Here is a 15,900-nt window from a genome sequence, read left to right as displayed (position 1 = left end):
TATTGCTAATATCTGTCACCGTCTACTAGAATGGAAACTCCATGAAGGTAAGAATTCTTGTCTGTTTTATTAACTGCTAGATTCTTTAGCACATAGAATGATGCTTGGCATACAGTAAATGCTGCAACATGTTTCTGTTGGACTCAGCCATAAATTAGAGTGAATCCTGGCTCACTATTACATTTAATTCTCACATGTGACTGTATTAGGGGGATGCTATTCTAATCTTCACTTAACAGTCAAAATAACTGAGACACAGGGAGGTTGAGTAGCTTGTTCTCAGTTATACAGCTGGTAAGTGAGGAGACTGGGACATCCCTGGTGGCTCAGACGGTAAAGCATCTGTCTACGATGCGGGAGACCTGGGTTCAATCCCTGGGTTGGGAAGATCCTCTGGAGAAGGAAATGGCAACCCCCTCCAGTATTCTTGCCTGGATAATTCCATGGACAGAGGAGCCTGGTAGGCTACAGTCCATGGAGTCACAAAGAGTCAGACACGACTGAGTGACTTCACTTCACCTCAAGTGAGGAGACTAGAATAAGGTTCCAGACATCCTGGCTCTGTAACCCACACCACTAATTTGCAATTGATGATCCAGAACTCTTGTTTCTAAATGAGTTAATGAAACTAGTTTAACTGAAATTCCTCCAACCTTTTCTTTCTTCCCTTCACTTCATGTAGGTTTTTCTCTTCGATTACTGTTGTACCTCCATATCCACAGGGGATTGGTTCCAGGACCCCACACCTCTAACCCCTCCACATGCAGAACCCAAATCTGTGCATACTCAGGCCCCTTATATAAATCGATGTGCAAAGTTTGTATGCGACCTATGTTGTTGTTGGTGTTAGTCTCTCGTCGTGTCTGACTCTGTGACTCCATGGACTGTAGCCCACCAGGCTCCTCTGTCCATGGAATTCTCCAGGCAAGAATACTAGAGTGGGTAGCCATTCCTTTCTCCAGGGGATCTTTCTGACCCAGGGATCAAACCTGGGTCCCCTGCATTGCAGGTGAATTCTTTTACAATTTGAGCCACGAGGGAAGCCCTGATCTATGTACACCCTCCCATATACTTTAAATCATCTCTAGATTACTTATAATACTTAATACAATGTAAATACCATGTAAATAGTTGCCAGTGCACAGCAAATTCAAGTTTTGCTTTTGGGGATTTTCTAGAATTAAAAAAATATATTTTTGATCCATACCTGGTTAAATCCACAGATGCAAAAGCCTCAGATACAAATAGCTAAATGTATCATAAATGAGGAAACAGGCACAGAGAGGCTAAGAAAGAGCTAACAGACAGGAGGGTTAAGTTTCCAACCCAAGAAAAATAACTACACACATACTTTAAACACTGTGCTATAAAGGGAGTCTGAGTGCCTGCTTTCAGATGCAAACTTGAAGTCCTTATTCCGGGTCAGACTTATTAATGAATAAGATAGCAGTCATACACTAGTATTGGCTCATGTCCCAAACATACAAATACATTTAATGAGAGTATTCCACCCTTGGAAATATTGACCGCTAAGTCATTACTGGAGGATAAAACAAATCAGCATATAAGGGCTTTATAAATCTGTTATATTCTTAGCCTAAGAACATCTCAAAACTCTAAAATTTTTATATTGAAGACAAACATTCAGTATTAAAAGTACACAGTTCATTTCTTTTATGAAGAAAAGCTGTATTAATATCTTGTAATGCTCGCTATACATATTTCTCGGAAATGATCTGGACAACTTGGAACTCAGTTTGACTTTCACAGTAATATATGGAGGTTCCACTAACATCAACAGATTTGTCTCTTAGCTGTTCAATTCAACTGCAACCAGATGGAAAATGAAAAATGAGGACAGGGCCAGGCCTGTTGTCAAAGACACAAAGGAGTTATTGAGCAGAAATAGTCCAAAGTCTTACCCAGCTGCTATGAAAGCACCAAGAATGATGGCAAAGACACTGACAATGATGTTCAAGGAATATTGTTTCCTGTAATAAATAAATAGTGGAGGATAGATAGGTAGATAGATAAAGAAAAGGAGGAGGAGAGGAAAAATACAAATTATACTTTTAAATAAACTGAGAATAGACATTGTTAAGTTTTATAGCTATCATAAAATCTAATGGACAATGCTTTATGTACAAAGAGCACTAAAAGCACATTAAATGGATTAGTAAATCAAACCAAATTTACTCTATTTCTTAAGTATTTGTCTTAATCTAATTATAAATGTATTTCTCTGTTCTCACTAGAGAGATGCTGGGACAAAATGCATAAAAGGTGAAGTAAGTCAGAAAGAGAAAGATAAATATTGTATTCTAATGCATATATACAGAATCTAGAAAAATGGCACTGAAGAATTTATTTACAGGGCAGCAGTGGAGAAACAGACATAGAGAACAGATTTATGGACATGGGGAGAGGGGAGGAGAGGGTGAGATGTATGGAAAGAGTAACATGGAGACTTACATTACTATATGTAAAACAGATAGCCAACAGGAATTTGCTGTATGGCTCAGGAAACTCAAACAGGGGCTCTGTATCAACCTAGAGGGGTGGGATGGGGCAGGAGATGGGAGGGAGGTTCAAAACGGAGGGGATATATGTATATATCTATGGCTGATTCATGTTGAGGTTTGACAGAAAACAGCAAAATTCTGTAAAGCAATTATCCTTCAATTAAAAAAAAAAAAAAAAGCAGAAGAGCTCCTGCTGGTAGGTCTAGTTGGTTTATACTTTTATCAAGCATCCAAAGATTAAGATAAAATTCAATAGTAAAGCTTAGAACACTGGACCATCATCCTAATTTCATTGTTTAGTAATCTCCACAGCAAAACCAAGAATCACCATTTTAGAGTCAACCTGAATATCTTTACATGAAAATTTTAAACCAACATTATAAGAATTAATTTATTCTGAAGTTACATCATAATTACTGCATCAGAATGAATTTCCCCGATCTCCTGCACACCTACTATAGTATAGCACACATCCTATACATGTGGACAACTTTTCCTTGCCATTCCAGAATCAGTGTATATTCCATTCAGCTCAGAAAACAGACTTACATCTGTTTTGCAGGGGTTGGTTTTTTTTAGAATTTTCTACTACACGTGCATATTATTTGTCTAATTATAAAATTATAACTTAAAAAAAAACACTCATAACATGTTAAGAAATCATGGAAATAGGAGTCTGCTTTTAAATGAATAAACCATTGGCCCTTAAGTTATTTCAACAAGCACTTCAAACCAACTATTTGTAAAGATGACTAGATGTTGAGAATTTGCTAGGTAAAAATAATGTGGGCATGTGGGGAGAGGACACCAAAGGAAGAGAGGAAAAAAAAAAAAATCACCCGAGTATGATGGTTTCCAGGAGTAAAGTAAGTGGAATGGTAAATTTCCTGAGCACAGTGAACATCGGCAAGCTGTCAGAAAAGAATCAAGTATAATAACATCAGACACCAAGTACTTTTTTAATGTTTTACATTTTCAATTAAGCCCATTAATTTTCTAAATTAAATATAAAGAGTTAACTGTAATTATCACGTGTATTACTAAGTCATATAAAATAATAAAAAGAAATGGAAATTTAATAATTTCATGCCACTTTTACTTATTAGCAATTCAAAATTTCATACTATCTGACTACTACAAAGTGTTGAAACTACAAAGATTGTGTTAAAAGATTATATGCAATGTGAACCTATACACCCTTTGACAAAACAAGTTAGGACTAAGTATGGACAGTCCTAACCTCAGATCTAATCACTTCTTGTTAGGAAACTTACCCTAAGATAATAACCCAGAGAAAAGAAAAAATTCATGTACACAAAGGTGTTCACTGCAGTAGTGTCTTTGGGGAAAATATCAGAAACAATCTAAATATCAGACAAGGCAATGATCAAACAAATTCGGGTTAAATCCACTTGAGGGAACATTATGCACTAATCCTATAATATAAAACTTCACCACTCTTAGAAAACAAACGTTAAATAAATCAAGGAGGTAACAAAACTATGTAGAGTCTACAACTGTAATAAGATACATTCTATGTACAGAAAGAGACTGAAAGTGAATATTTAAAATAGGATAAAGTTATGGGTAATGTTCCCAAAAAACTTTATGTAGAAGGCCACATTCACTGCCTTTTAAAAATACTTATGAGCCTTTCACTCAAAACCCAGAGATTCCAGGACACAGCTCAATGCACAGCCACAGACTGCCAGGGCTGGAAAAACCCACCTCCATCTGTTTCCAGTGTGACTCTCAGAAGATGTGACCTAAAGAAGGAAAGTCAGAACCTTAAGGGAGAGGGGGCAGCTCCTCCTGACCAGACCTTCAGAGGGGTTTCCCACAACAACCAGAGAGCAGTGCAGAAAGAATTTTCAGGAACTTTATATCCACACTTAAAGATGTCTTATGAGACTGGTTTGAATGGCCTTTTTCAAAGCAAGATTTTTTAAAAGTCATTATTTTCAATTAAATTCAAAAAAATACTTTTAGATGATGCCTTTTAAAAGCAGCAAGGGAAATCCCTCATCGTCCAGTGGTTTGGACTCTGCACTCTCAGTGCCAAAGACATGGGTTCGAGCCCTAGTTAGGGAACTAATATCCCATAAGCTGTACATTGTGGCCAAAAAGAAAAAATAATTAAAAAAAAATAAAAGCAGATATGGATACTTAATAGTAAAAAGCTGAATGTTCTTCCCCTAAGATCAGGAATAAGACTAGGATGTTTGCTCTCACCACTATATCTATTTCATATTGCACTTGAATTTCTAGATAGGGCAATTAGTCCGAAAAAAAAAAAAAGCATATAGTTTGGAAAAAAGAAAAGAAAGTTGTCTCTATTTTCAGATGATATATATATATATATCTAGAAACTCCTAAGAAATCCACCATAAAATTATTAGAACAAATGAAATAAGTATGCATGAAACAGAATATACAAAAATCAATTGCACTTCTATATACTAGCAATGAGCAACCCAAAAAGGAAATGAGCAATCCAAAAAGGAAATGAACAACTCCATTTATGATAGCATTAAAAAGAAAAAAATTCTTAGGAGTAACTTAACAAAAGCAGTGTAAGAACTGGAATAAACTACAAACTACCAAATATTGTTAAAGGATGAAAGAAGATTAAATGGAAAGACACTCCATGCTATGGAACAGAGACTTAATGTTGTTAAAATGGAAATACTTCTCAAATAAATCTACAGATTCAACACAACCCCTATCAAAATTTCAACCACCTTTTCATCCAGCAATGGACAGACTAATTTTAAAATCAGTGTGGAAATACAAGAAAACCAACAAACCAAAACAATCTTGAAAAAGAAGAACAAAGTTGGTGAGCCCAATTTCAAAACTTACTACAAAGCTACAATTTTCAGTATTATCTGGTACTGGTTTAAAGTTAAACATTTAATCAAAGCATTAAGATTGAGAATCAAGAAAGAAATCTTTCTAATTAATTAGAAATGTTAAATTAATTTTTAACAAGGGTACCAAGACCATACAATGGGGAAATAACAGTCTTTCAATAAATAACACTGAAACAACTCAACATTCATATGCAAAAGAATGATTTTGGACCCCTACCTCACTTTATGTGTAAAAAATTATCTCAAAATATATCAAAGACCTAAATATAGGAAAACTAAGGCAATGGCACCCCACTCCAGTACTCTTGCCTGGAAAATCCCATGGACAGAGGAGCCTGGTAGGCTGCAGTCCATGGGGTCGCTGAGGGTCGGACACATCTGAGCGACTTCACTTCCACTTTTCACTTTCATGCATTGGAGAAGGAAATGGCAACCCACGCCAGTGTTCTTGCCTGGAGAATCCCAGGGACAGGGGAGCCTGGTGGGCTGCCCTCTATGGGGTTGCACAGAGTCAGACACGACTCAAGTGACTTAGCAGCAGGAGCCACATAAAACTCTTAAATGAAAGAATAGGATTATATCTTTATGACCCTGGATCAGGCAAAGTTTTCTTAGACACAATACCAAAAGCACAGCAACAATAACAAAAAATAGATATATCAGACTTTACCAAAATGTAAATGTTTATAAATAGATAAAGAACATGTGATAGATCCAAACAGTAGAATCTTATACCATCTTACTAAGGAATGAAATTTTGATACATGCTACAACATGGATGAAACTTAAAAACATCACACTAACTGAAATAAACTGGACATAATAAAATGAAAATATTGTATGATTCCATTTGTATGAAATATCTAGAACAGGCAAATTCATAGAGACAGTAAGTAAAACAGATTACCAGGGCTGGGGGGGGGGGGGGGGAGGGGGAATGGGGCATTATTGTTTAATGATACAGAATTTCTGTTGGGGATGATGAAAACTTCCTGGAAATAGGTAGTGGTGATGGTTGCTCAAGACTGTGGATATATGTAATAAACTGTCCACTTAAAAATGGTTAAAATGTTTAGATTAGGTATGTTTAACTTTAATTATTAACTAAATTTTTAAAACCTTAAAACTTTTGTGATTCGAAGCACACCATCAAGAGAGTAAAAAGACAATCCACAGAATACGAGAAAATTTTGCAATCATGTACATAATAAAGCACCTGTATCTAGAATATATATATAAAGACAAAACTCAATAATAAAAAGATAAATAACCCTATTAAAAATAGGCAAAGGACTTGAATAGACATTCCTCCAAAGAAGCCATATAAATGGCTGATAAGCACATGAAAAGGTAGTCAGTATCATTAGTCATCAGGGAAACGCAAATCAAAACCACAGTGAGATACCACTTCACAGCCACTGCAACAGCTATAATCAAAAAGACAGACAATAACAAATTTGGCAAGAATGTAGAGAAATTGTAACCCTCATACATTGCTGGTGGGAAAGTAAAATGGTACAGCCACTTTGGAAAATAGTTTGGCAGTTCCTCAAAATGTTAAACACATATGACTCAGCAATCCCACTCCCAGGTATGGACCCAGTTGATGGCACTTAATCAGGCCCAAAACCATGAAGGCATCTTGGTCTTTCTTTTTCTCATACACTGTATGTTATTAATCAGGACACTGTGTTAGCCCTTCCTTCCAAATATATCCAGCACCCATACTATGGCCTCAGTCTTATAACAAAAATAAGTAGGGGACCCTTGGAGAAATGGCAGAAAAAGTCTGATAAACCTGGACATCATGTGCCAGGAAGCAAGGAAGTAATCAAAGACTACTGGAGTCCTAGAACATAGGAGTCAACTCTAAGAGCTCCCACTGACCTGAGATGATACAATTTAAGCATCAAAAGATGCCTATAATGAACTAAAACATTAGGTAAATGAAACAAATAGCTCAATGGAACAGAATAGACAGCCCAGAAATAAACCCACAACAAACAGAGTCAACTGATCTCTGACAAAGCAGTAAATACAGTTCAAGGGAGAAAGGCCAGCCTTTCAAGAAATGGTTTTCAAACAACCGGACATCTACATGTTAAAAAAAAAACTGAATCTAGAGACAGGCTTTATACCTATCACAAAACTTAACTTCAAAATGGACCATACACCTAAATGTAAAACATAAAACCTCTGGAAGATAATGTAGGAGAAAATCTAGGGGACCCTGGTTTGGTAATGAGTTTTTAGATAAAATATCAAAGGCATAATCCATGAAAGAAAAAAAATGATAGTGGAACGTCATTAAAATGTAAACTCCTGCTCTGAGAAACAGTGTTAAGAGAATGAAAAGGCAAGCTATAGACTGAGAGAAAATATTTGCAAAGTGCGTATCTCATATGGGACTTGTAAATAACAATTCACGAGTTAATAATGCTGGTAAAAAATGAAACAAACAAAAAACAGCAGTTCACTACTGAAGGTGACACACACTGATTTATTACTCTGGCTGCTTAAAAATAAAGCTTTTATCCTGCCTTTCCTGTATGAAATGGTGAATGGAAATTTGTAATCAGGAGGAGAAGGGGACGACAGAGGATGAGATGGCTGGATGGTATCACTGACTCGATGGACGTGAGTCTGAGTGAACTCCGGGAGTTGGTGATGGACAGAGAGGCCTGGCGTGCTGCGATTCATGGGGTCGCAGAGTCAGACATGACTGAGCGACTGAACTGAACTGAACTGAGGAAGTTTAGATAATAACTGCAGAAGGGGAGATATAGTTTAGAAAATCATCATTTTTCAATTTGTAATGAAATAATAGATCTACACAATGATCATCAATGTGTGCTAACCTCATTAGGTAAAAAATTGATGGGGAACATTCTAATGAAGGGACCAGACTGACCCCTTAAAATCATTAAAGATAGAATTTTTGATCAATTAAATATCATTAGAAGTGGGATAAAACATTATGTGCCCTATGAGGTGATGCAGAAGAAAGAACCCAACATCACTAATAAACTGATCTTGCCTGAAAAACTGAATCTGAATTTGATTAAGCCTCTAGAGCCAACTTCCAGTTTACTGAAAACAGGGGAGACAGAAACATACCAGATGACACCATGTATAAGCAATTTCCTTCCTTCCTCCTCAGTCTTACTTGCTGAAAGCCTTCATCTTCCTCTTCTGCTAAGCATGCAGAAAAGTATTGAAGAACACCTCTAATAAAGATGTTCCTAGATCACTAAAAAAAAAAAGAAGCCCTCATCTACCCAGACCCCCAGTGCAAGAGCTGGGCAGCTATCAGGGTAACTGAAGGCACTCCCATGCTGCAAGTGGGCTCAGAGACAGGCCAAGGGGTTACATGGCAATACAGCAATAGCACTTGCCACAGGAAGCTTTAATACAAATTTGGAAATTAAGGAAAATTGGTTGATGTAATCCCAGAAAGAAACAACTAAAAGGTATAATCAGAAACAGGATTGCACATTTTGTTTTTCACAACCACCACAATCTGCCCTTTCCAAACAAGAGTGAAAGGCAATAGATTCTATGTACTTTCTCCTTCTGGTTTACTTCCTACCTGCCTCTTTTCTACTCTTCCTGTACTAACAGACTTTATTCCACTTCTGTCACCCTTTACATAAACTTGATTTTCTCATTATTCACATCTTTTTCATAAGGTTCGTGACCTGAATGTGTATTCATTAGGCTACATATTTCACACCACATTTTCCAATTTATAGGATGACTTGTTCATTGTACACTTCCATTTTCATTTTTATAGGGACTATTAACAAAGTCCCTATTTTATAGTCAAAGGACCATAAAATAAATGCAGATGCAAACTTCAGAAATGTGTATCACATACTTGAAAATAATATCTGTCATTAATTTTTCCTCATACCAAACTTGAACTACACAAAAACTGAGAGTGTTCCTGCTTTTATAAAACTGTGATGGAATCAAAAGTTACACAGAACCACATTCGTATAAATGAATCTTCCCGGAAAATCATATGCTCTCTATCTTGATTTCTACAGATCTCACATTCTATCTTCAGACTTGGACATAAAGAAAACTATATCAGCTTTTTAACATTTCTAAAGCATTATCAAACTCAAAACTACCTTATTTCCTTAAATTATGAAATATTATTATCTTCCATATCGCCCAAGCAATATCTTGAAAAATCAAAGTTTATCTCTGTGACACTAAAAGGAAACTAGTGAAGAACTGACAATCAACCATTATTCTGCACTCTACCTTAATTTACTTGTGCTTGCTAATCCACTTATGTGGTTTCCAACGTAGAGGAGAGGCAGAGGAAACAGCTTCAATAAAAAAAAAAAAAGAATATTTGGTTAGAACTCCAATAACATTTTCCTTTATCAATAAAGATGGTGACACTCAATCCCCATTAGAAAGCAAATCATTCAGAGTTCCTTTCCTTGCAATGACTGAATTTTCCAGAATCCAGAACACATACAAGTTTCTCCATGTGATCAAAAAATAGGTATGCAGTGATATCCCCAATCCTGGTGGTGGTGGGGAAGGTGGATAGAAACAGAAATTTTGGCCTTGCCCATATTAGTAGACCGTTTCCCTAAAACAAAGCTCTGAACAAGCACCTCTCTTGGGCAGAGACCTCTAGCTAGGTTGGTGAGTTGAGGATGGGTGCTTATAGTTTATAAACTCTATAAATATAGATCATGGATGAGGTTCAGAAAGCCATTGAAAAAGTGTGCAAACTTCTGCTATCTAGGCATATAAGCACTTTTCTGGATGAAGACAAAGGTTCATATCTCACTGACGTGTCAAATAGTTAGTGACGTTTTCAAAAAGCTGTGTATGCTGGCCACATTACTTTGTCTTAAAGGCCTAGAATAAATAAATATCTACCAAGGTTAAACAATGTAGCCTGTTCTCCCAAGAAGCAAGCATCTTTTAATTTCATGCTTGCAGTCATCATCTGCAGTGATTTTTGGAGCCCCGCCAAAATTAAGTCTGTCACTATTTCCCCATCTATTTGCCATGAAGTGATGGGACTGGATGCTCTTACATTAATTTTTTGAACGTTGAGTTTCAAGCCAACTTTTTTACTCTCCTTTCATTTTCATCAAGAGGCTCTTTAGTTTCTCTTCACTTTCTGCCATTAGAGTGGTAGCATCTGCATATCTTAGATTGTTGATATTTCTCCCAGCAATCTTGATTCCAGCTTGTGCTTCATCCAGCCCTGCATTTCACATGATGTACTCTGCATATAAGTTAAATAAGCAGGGTGACAATATACAGGCTGACAATATACAGCCTTGATGTACTCCCTTCTGGATATGGAACCAGTCTAACCATGTCCAGTTCTAACTGTTGCTTCCTGACCTGTATACAGATTTCTCAGGAGGCAGGTAAGATGGTCTGCTATTTCCATCTCTTTAAGAATTTTCCACAGTTTGTTTTGATCCACACAGTCAAAGGCTTTGGCATAATCAATAAAGCAGAGATAGATGCTTCTCCAGAACTCTCTTGCTTTTTCAATGATCCAACGGATGCTGGCAATTTGATCTCTGGTTCCTCTGCCTTTTCTAAATCCAGCTTGAACATCTGGAAGTTCACAGTTCACATACTGATGAAGTCTGGCTTGGAGAATTTTGAGCATTACTTTACTAGCATGTGAGATGAGTGCAATTATACGATAGTTTGAGCATTCTTTGGCATTGCCTTTCTTTGGGACTGGAATGAAAACTGACCTTTTCCAGTCCTGTGGCCACTGCTGAGTTTTCCAAATTTGCTGGCATATTGCATGCAGCACTTTCACAGCATCAACTTTTAGGATTTGAAATAGCTCAACTGAAATTCCATCACCTCCATTATCTTTGTTTGTAGTGATGCTTTGTAAGGCCCACTTGACTTTGCATTCGAGGATGTCTGTCTCTAGATGAGTGATCACACCATCGTGGTTCTTTGGGTCATGAAGATCTTTTTTGTATAGTTCTTCTGTGTACTGTTGCTACCTCTTCTTAATATCTTCTGCTTCTGTTTGGTCCATATGATTTCAGTCCTTTACTATGCTCATCTTTGCATGAAATGTTCACTTGGTATCTCTAATTTTCTGGAAGAGATCTCTAGTCTTTCCCATTCTATTGTTTTCCTCTATTTCTTTACAGGCTTTCTTATCTCTGCTTGCTATTTTTTGGAACTCTGCATTCAAATGGTTATATCTTTCCTTTTCTCCTTTGCCTTTCACTTCTCTTTTCTCAGCTATTTGTAAGGCCTTCTCAGACAACCATTTTGCGTTTTTGCATTTCTTTTTCTTGGGGATGGTCTTGATCACCACCTCCTGTACAATGTCATGAACCTCTGTCCATAGTTCTTCAGGCACTTTGTCTATCAGATGCAATCCCTTGAATCTATTTGTCACTTCCACTGTATAATTTGTCACTTCCACTGTATAAGGGATTTGATTTGTGAAGGGGTGTAAGGAAGTGAAACTAACACATCCCCCTGCCTGAAGCTTGCCACTCAAGGAGATATTTACAAGAATTAAATGGTCTTTTTACTTTGTTTCCTTACCTCCCCACCATCTCTGATCCATAAAAGAACCTGGTATTCAGGCCTCAACGAGACAGTTATTTTGAGGCCTAGCCTGTCTTCTTAGGCAGCTGGCTCCCCAAATAAAGTCCCTTCCTTGTCTCAATGCTTCATTTCTTGGATTTATTGGCCTACTTTTTATTTATTTATGTGGCAAGTAAAGCAAACTTGAGCTCCTTAACACAACCACAATTAGAAAGCATTTATTCTTTGGCATTCAGCCTTCTTTATCATCCAACCCTCACATCATACATGACAACTGGAAAAACCATAACCTTGACTATACAGTTTTAATTAACAGTAATCTTTTGAAGTTCCAACTGCCTGATCTTTGTTGCAAAAATTTTTACATACGATGGCTCCTCCCTTACCTCTTTGGAGCACTCTCTCAGAGCTATCTCAGATGAGAGACTGCCTCCTGGGCTTAAGTCCTCATTTTGTCTTCAAAATAAAACATAATTCTCAACTTTCAGGTTGTGTGTTTTTTTCTGGTCAACAATGTTCTGGTTAACAGTGTACAACTGACTCAATCATGTTGCTGCTGCTGCTAAGTCGCTTCAGTCCTGTCCGACTCTGTGCAACCCCATAGACGGCAGCCCACCAGGCTCCCCCAACCCTGGGATTCTCCAGGCAAGAACACTGGAGTGGGGTCCCATGTCCTTCTCCAATGCATGAAAGTGAAAAGTGAAAGTGAAGTCACTCAGTCGCGTCCGACTCTTAGCGACCCCATGGACTGCAGACTATCAGGCTCCTCCATCCATGTGATTTTCCAGGCAAGAGTACTGGAGTGGGGTGCCATTGCCTTCTCCAGACTCAACCATACAGCTGGTGATATTACAGTTTCAGAGGTTCTTAGATATTGAAGAGAATCAGTTGCCCCTACTACCACATAGAATTCAAAATAAAGGCAGTACTGACTTCCAGTTTCTGGTAACCATGGGCAAAATTATTTGTGCTAATACCACTGCTGAAAACAATTAAAAATGCTAGGTAAAATAATTTAAAACCTTCATAAGGCATGAAAGGGCTAGGAAGATAGTGAGGAATTCCTAGGTCAAAAGTAAAGGGGGAACAGAAACCCAGAGAGAAACAATGGAAGCCAGAGATAGCAGAATTACATCTCTGAAGCTCTGCCAAAGCCGAATTCAAACAAGAATATATTTCAAAAACAAAGGAATTTTTTTCCCCTTTTTCAGACAAAACTGAAGAGAATTTAAGCAGACCATCAGTAAATTCTAAAGAAGGTAGTTGGAGTCAGGAGGAAAACGGCAAGTGTGAGATCCACAAAGGAAAGAAAAACAAAGGAAGCAGTAAATATAAATGGACATTTTCTTAAAAGAAAATTAAAATGTATTATGAGATTTAGAGTGTTAAAGCACTTAGTGGCAAGAGCATATAAGTTGGGAGGAAAAAGAAATGGAGTGAAAGTCCTTGTATTGTTGACAGGGAGAACACATTCACCATTATAATTTGGTAAGGTAGGCATGCCTATTTTGGATTCCAGGGAAACACTGAAAGAACTGAAACAAGAGTTCCACCTCGTACAATTAAACACTTTAATGCACCAGGAAGGTTTAACTAACTTAAAATTTTAGGCACCTATGGGAATTCCTTGGCAGTCCACTGGTTAGAGCTCTGTGCTTCCACTGCAGGGGGCATGGGTTCGATCGCTGGTCAGGGAACTAAGATTCCCACATGCTGCGTAGTGGGACAAAAAAAAAAAAAAAACCTACGCACTTAATCATGCAGTCTCATAATACAGAAAACAAAACAAAATAACCTAACAAATACTGAGAGAAATGGACAAATCCATAATCAGAGATAATGACTGTAACAGTATCTCCATTCTCACATGCTCTTAAAAATGTGACATTCATACTCCCTTCCATCCAAAGGTAGGCTTCCCTTGTGGCTCAGCTGGTGAAGAAACTGCCTGCAATGTGGGAGACTTGGGTTCGATCCCTGGGTTGGGAAGATCCCCTGGAGAAGGGAAAGGCTACCCACTCCAGTATTCTGGCCTGGAGAATTCCATGGACTATACAGTCCATGGAGCCGTGAAGAGTCAAACACGGCTGAACCACTTTCACTTTCACTTTCCATCCAGAGGTAGGGTCTATGTCCTAACAGCAAAAGGTAACTAGAACATAGATAAAAGGCATCTCAAATAAACCCCCAGCAAACAACATACTTAATGGCGAAATATTAAAAGCTTTCCCTTTGAGATCAGACCAAAATGCCCAGGATTTACATTTCTAACACTGAATTGTAGGTGCTATGCTATACAAGAAAGCAAGTAAAAGAAATGAAAGAATGTTGCAGATACAAAAACAATATACAAAAGAAAGATGAACATGTGCACCTGAGAAATGGGCTATTTCATGCTATATCACTAAACAAAGGTCATCAGCTATTGCAGCCACCACCTGTGCAGCCACAGCCTATGGTGAGCTGCTGAGGCCTAAGGGAACTCAGGAAGGAAAGAAAACCTGCCATATAGGAGCCATCAGACTGCAGTTGCTCCCACATGAGACTTAAGGAAATTTGGGACATGAAAACAGGATACTGGCCCAGATAGCTGAGGTGCATATCACAGGAATGATTTCCAAGCCCAGATTTTGCATCTTCTTGTACACAGAAAACTGCTATATACCTTAAGTTAACATATTTGGTTTTCTTTAATTAACAGTAATTGTTTGAAGTTCAGACGATCTTCACTTTGTTACAAACTCCTGTATGTCCTAGCTCCCTGCCTCAACTCCTCAGAGAGGTTCTCTCACAATTACTTGAGGTGCTGCCTCCCAGGCTTGAAGTCCTAAAAATTCCCGCTGAATAAACTGCAATTCAGAAATTTAAGGTTTGTGAACAATTTTAAGTCAACATACCTCTAACTTTCCAAATAATCTTTTTTTGCCCATGCCTTGCAGCATTCGGGATCTTAGTTCCTGACCAGGGATCAAACCTGTGCCATCTGCAATGGAACTGCAGAGTCCTAACACTAGACACTAGGAAATTTCCGTGTTTAAATGATATATGCAACAATAACAACAACAAAATCTACTTCTAACAAAAAATATTAGAACTCTATGGCAACCAACTCTAGTATTCTTGCCTAGAGAATTCCATGGACAGAAGAGCCTGGAGGGCTACAGCTCATGGGGTTGCAGAGTCAGACATGACTGAGCAACTAACACACGCACATATATAGAGAAAATTATAAAACTTTACTGAGGACAATTGAAAAGGGAGTATGTGCTTCCCTGGTGGCTCAGATGGTAAAGAATCTGCCTGCAATGCAGGAAACTTAGGTTTGATCCCTGGATCAGGAAGATCTCCTAAAGAAGGGAATGGCAACCCAGTCCAGTGTTGTTGGCTGGAGAATTCCATGGACAAAGGAGCCTGGCGGGCTTCAATCTGTGCGGTCACAAAGAGATGGACACAACTGAGCGCCCACACTTTCACTTTTACGTATACCATGTACATAGATTGTAAGATGCAACACTTTAAAGAGGTCAATTCACTCCAAATTGCTTTAGACCTTCAATGCAATCCCAATCAAAATCCATAAAGGTTATTTTCCCTGAAAATTGACAATGTGCTTCTAATATTCATCTAAAAATGTGAAGAACCAGGAATTCTGGAGCCAAAGACTTGCTCTATCAGACAGCAAGACTTTGCATCATGAAAGTCGCTCAGTCGTGTCTGACTCTTTGCAACCCCATGGACTGTATAGTTCCTGGAATTTTCCAGGCCAAAATACTGGAATGGGTAGCCTTTCCCTTCTCCAGGGGATCTTCCCAACCCAGGGATCAAACCCAGGTCTTCCACATTGCAGGTGGATTCTTTACCAGCTGAGCCACAAGGGACTTTGCATAAAGCAATAGTAATTATGACTGTGAGGAAAGAGTGCAGAA

General features: G+C 38.0%; 1 protein-coding gene across 5 annotated transcripts in view; it reads right to left on the bottom strand.

Moving 5' to 3' along the window:
• SLC35D2 (solute carrier family 35 member D2) overlaps positions 1-15,900 on the bottom strand; it is a 58,506-nt gene that overhangs the window by 26,730 nt on the left and 15,876 nt on the right. For 2 of the 5 annotated variants that reach the window (XM_069575738.1, XM_069575736.1), the window contains exons 4-6: positions 9,668-9,735; positions 3,362-3,433; positions 1,923-1,991 (exon numbers count right to left, since the gene is read on the bottom strand). In XM_069575738.1, the coding sequence (XP_069431839.1) occupies positions 1,923-1,991; positions 3,362-3,433; positions 9,668-9,735 (209 nt within the window). The remainder of the gene's footprint in view (positions 1-1,922; positions 1,992-3,361; positions 3,434-9,667; positions 9,736-15,900) is intronic. The other 3 variants (XM_069575737.1, XM_069575740.1, XM_069575739.1) reach the window with 2 other exon arrangements.

The sequence above is a fragment of the Ovis canadensis genome, chromosome 2, assembly GCF_042477335.2.
Source record: "Ovis canadensis isolate MfBH-ARS-UI-01 breed Bighorn chromosome 2, ARS-UI_OviCan_v2, whole genome shotgun sequence".
Classification (NCBI taxonomy): Eukaryota; Metazoa; Chordata; class Mammalia; order Artiodactyla; family Bovidae; genus Ovis; species Ovis canadensis.
The sequence above is the reverse complement of the archived record's forward strand: the minus strand, read 5'-3'. Positions and strand labels throughout refer to the sequence as shown.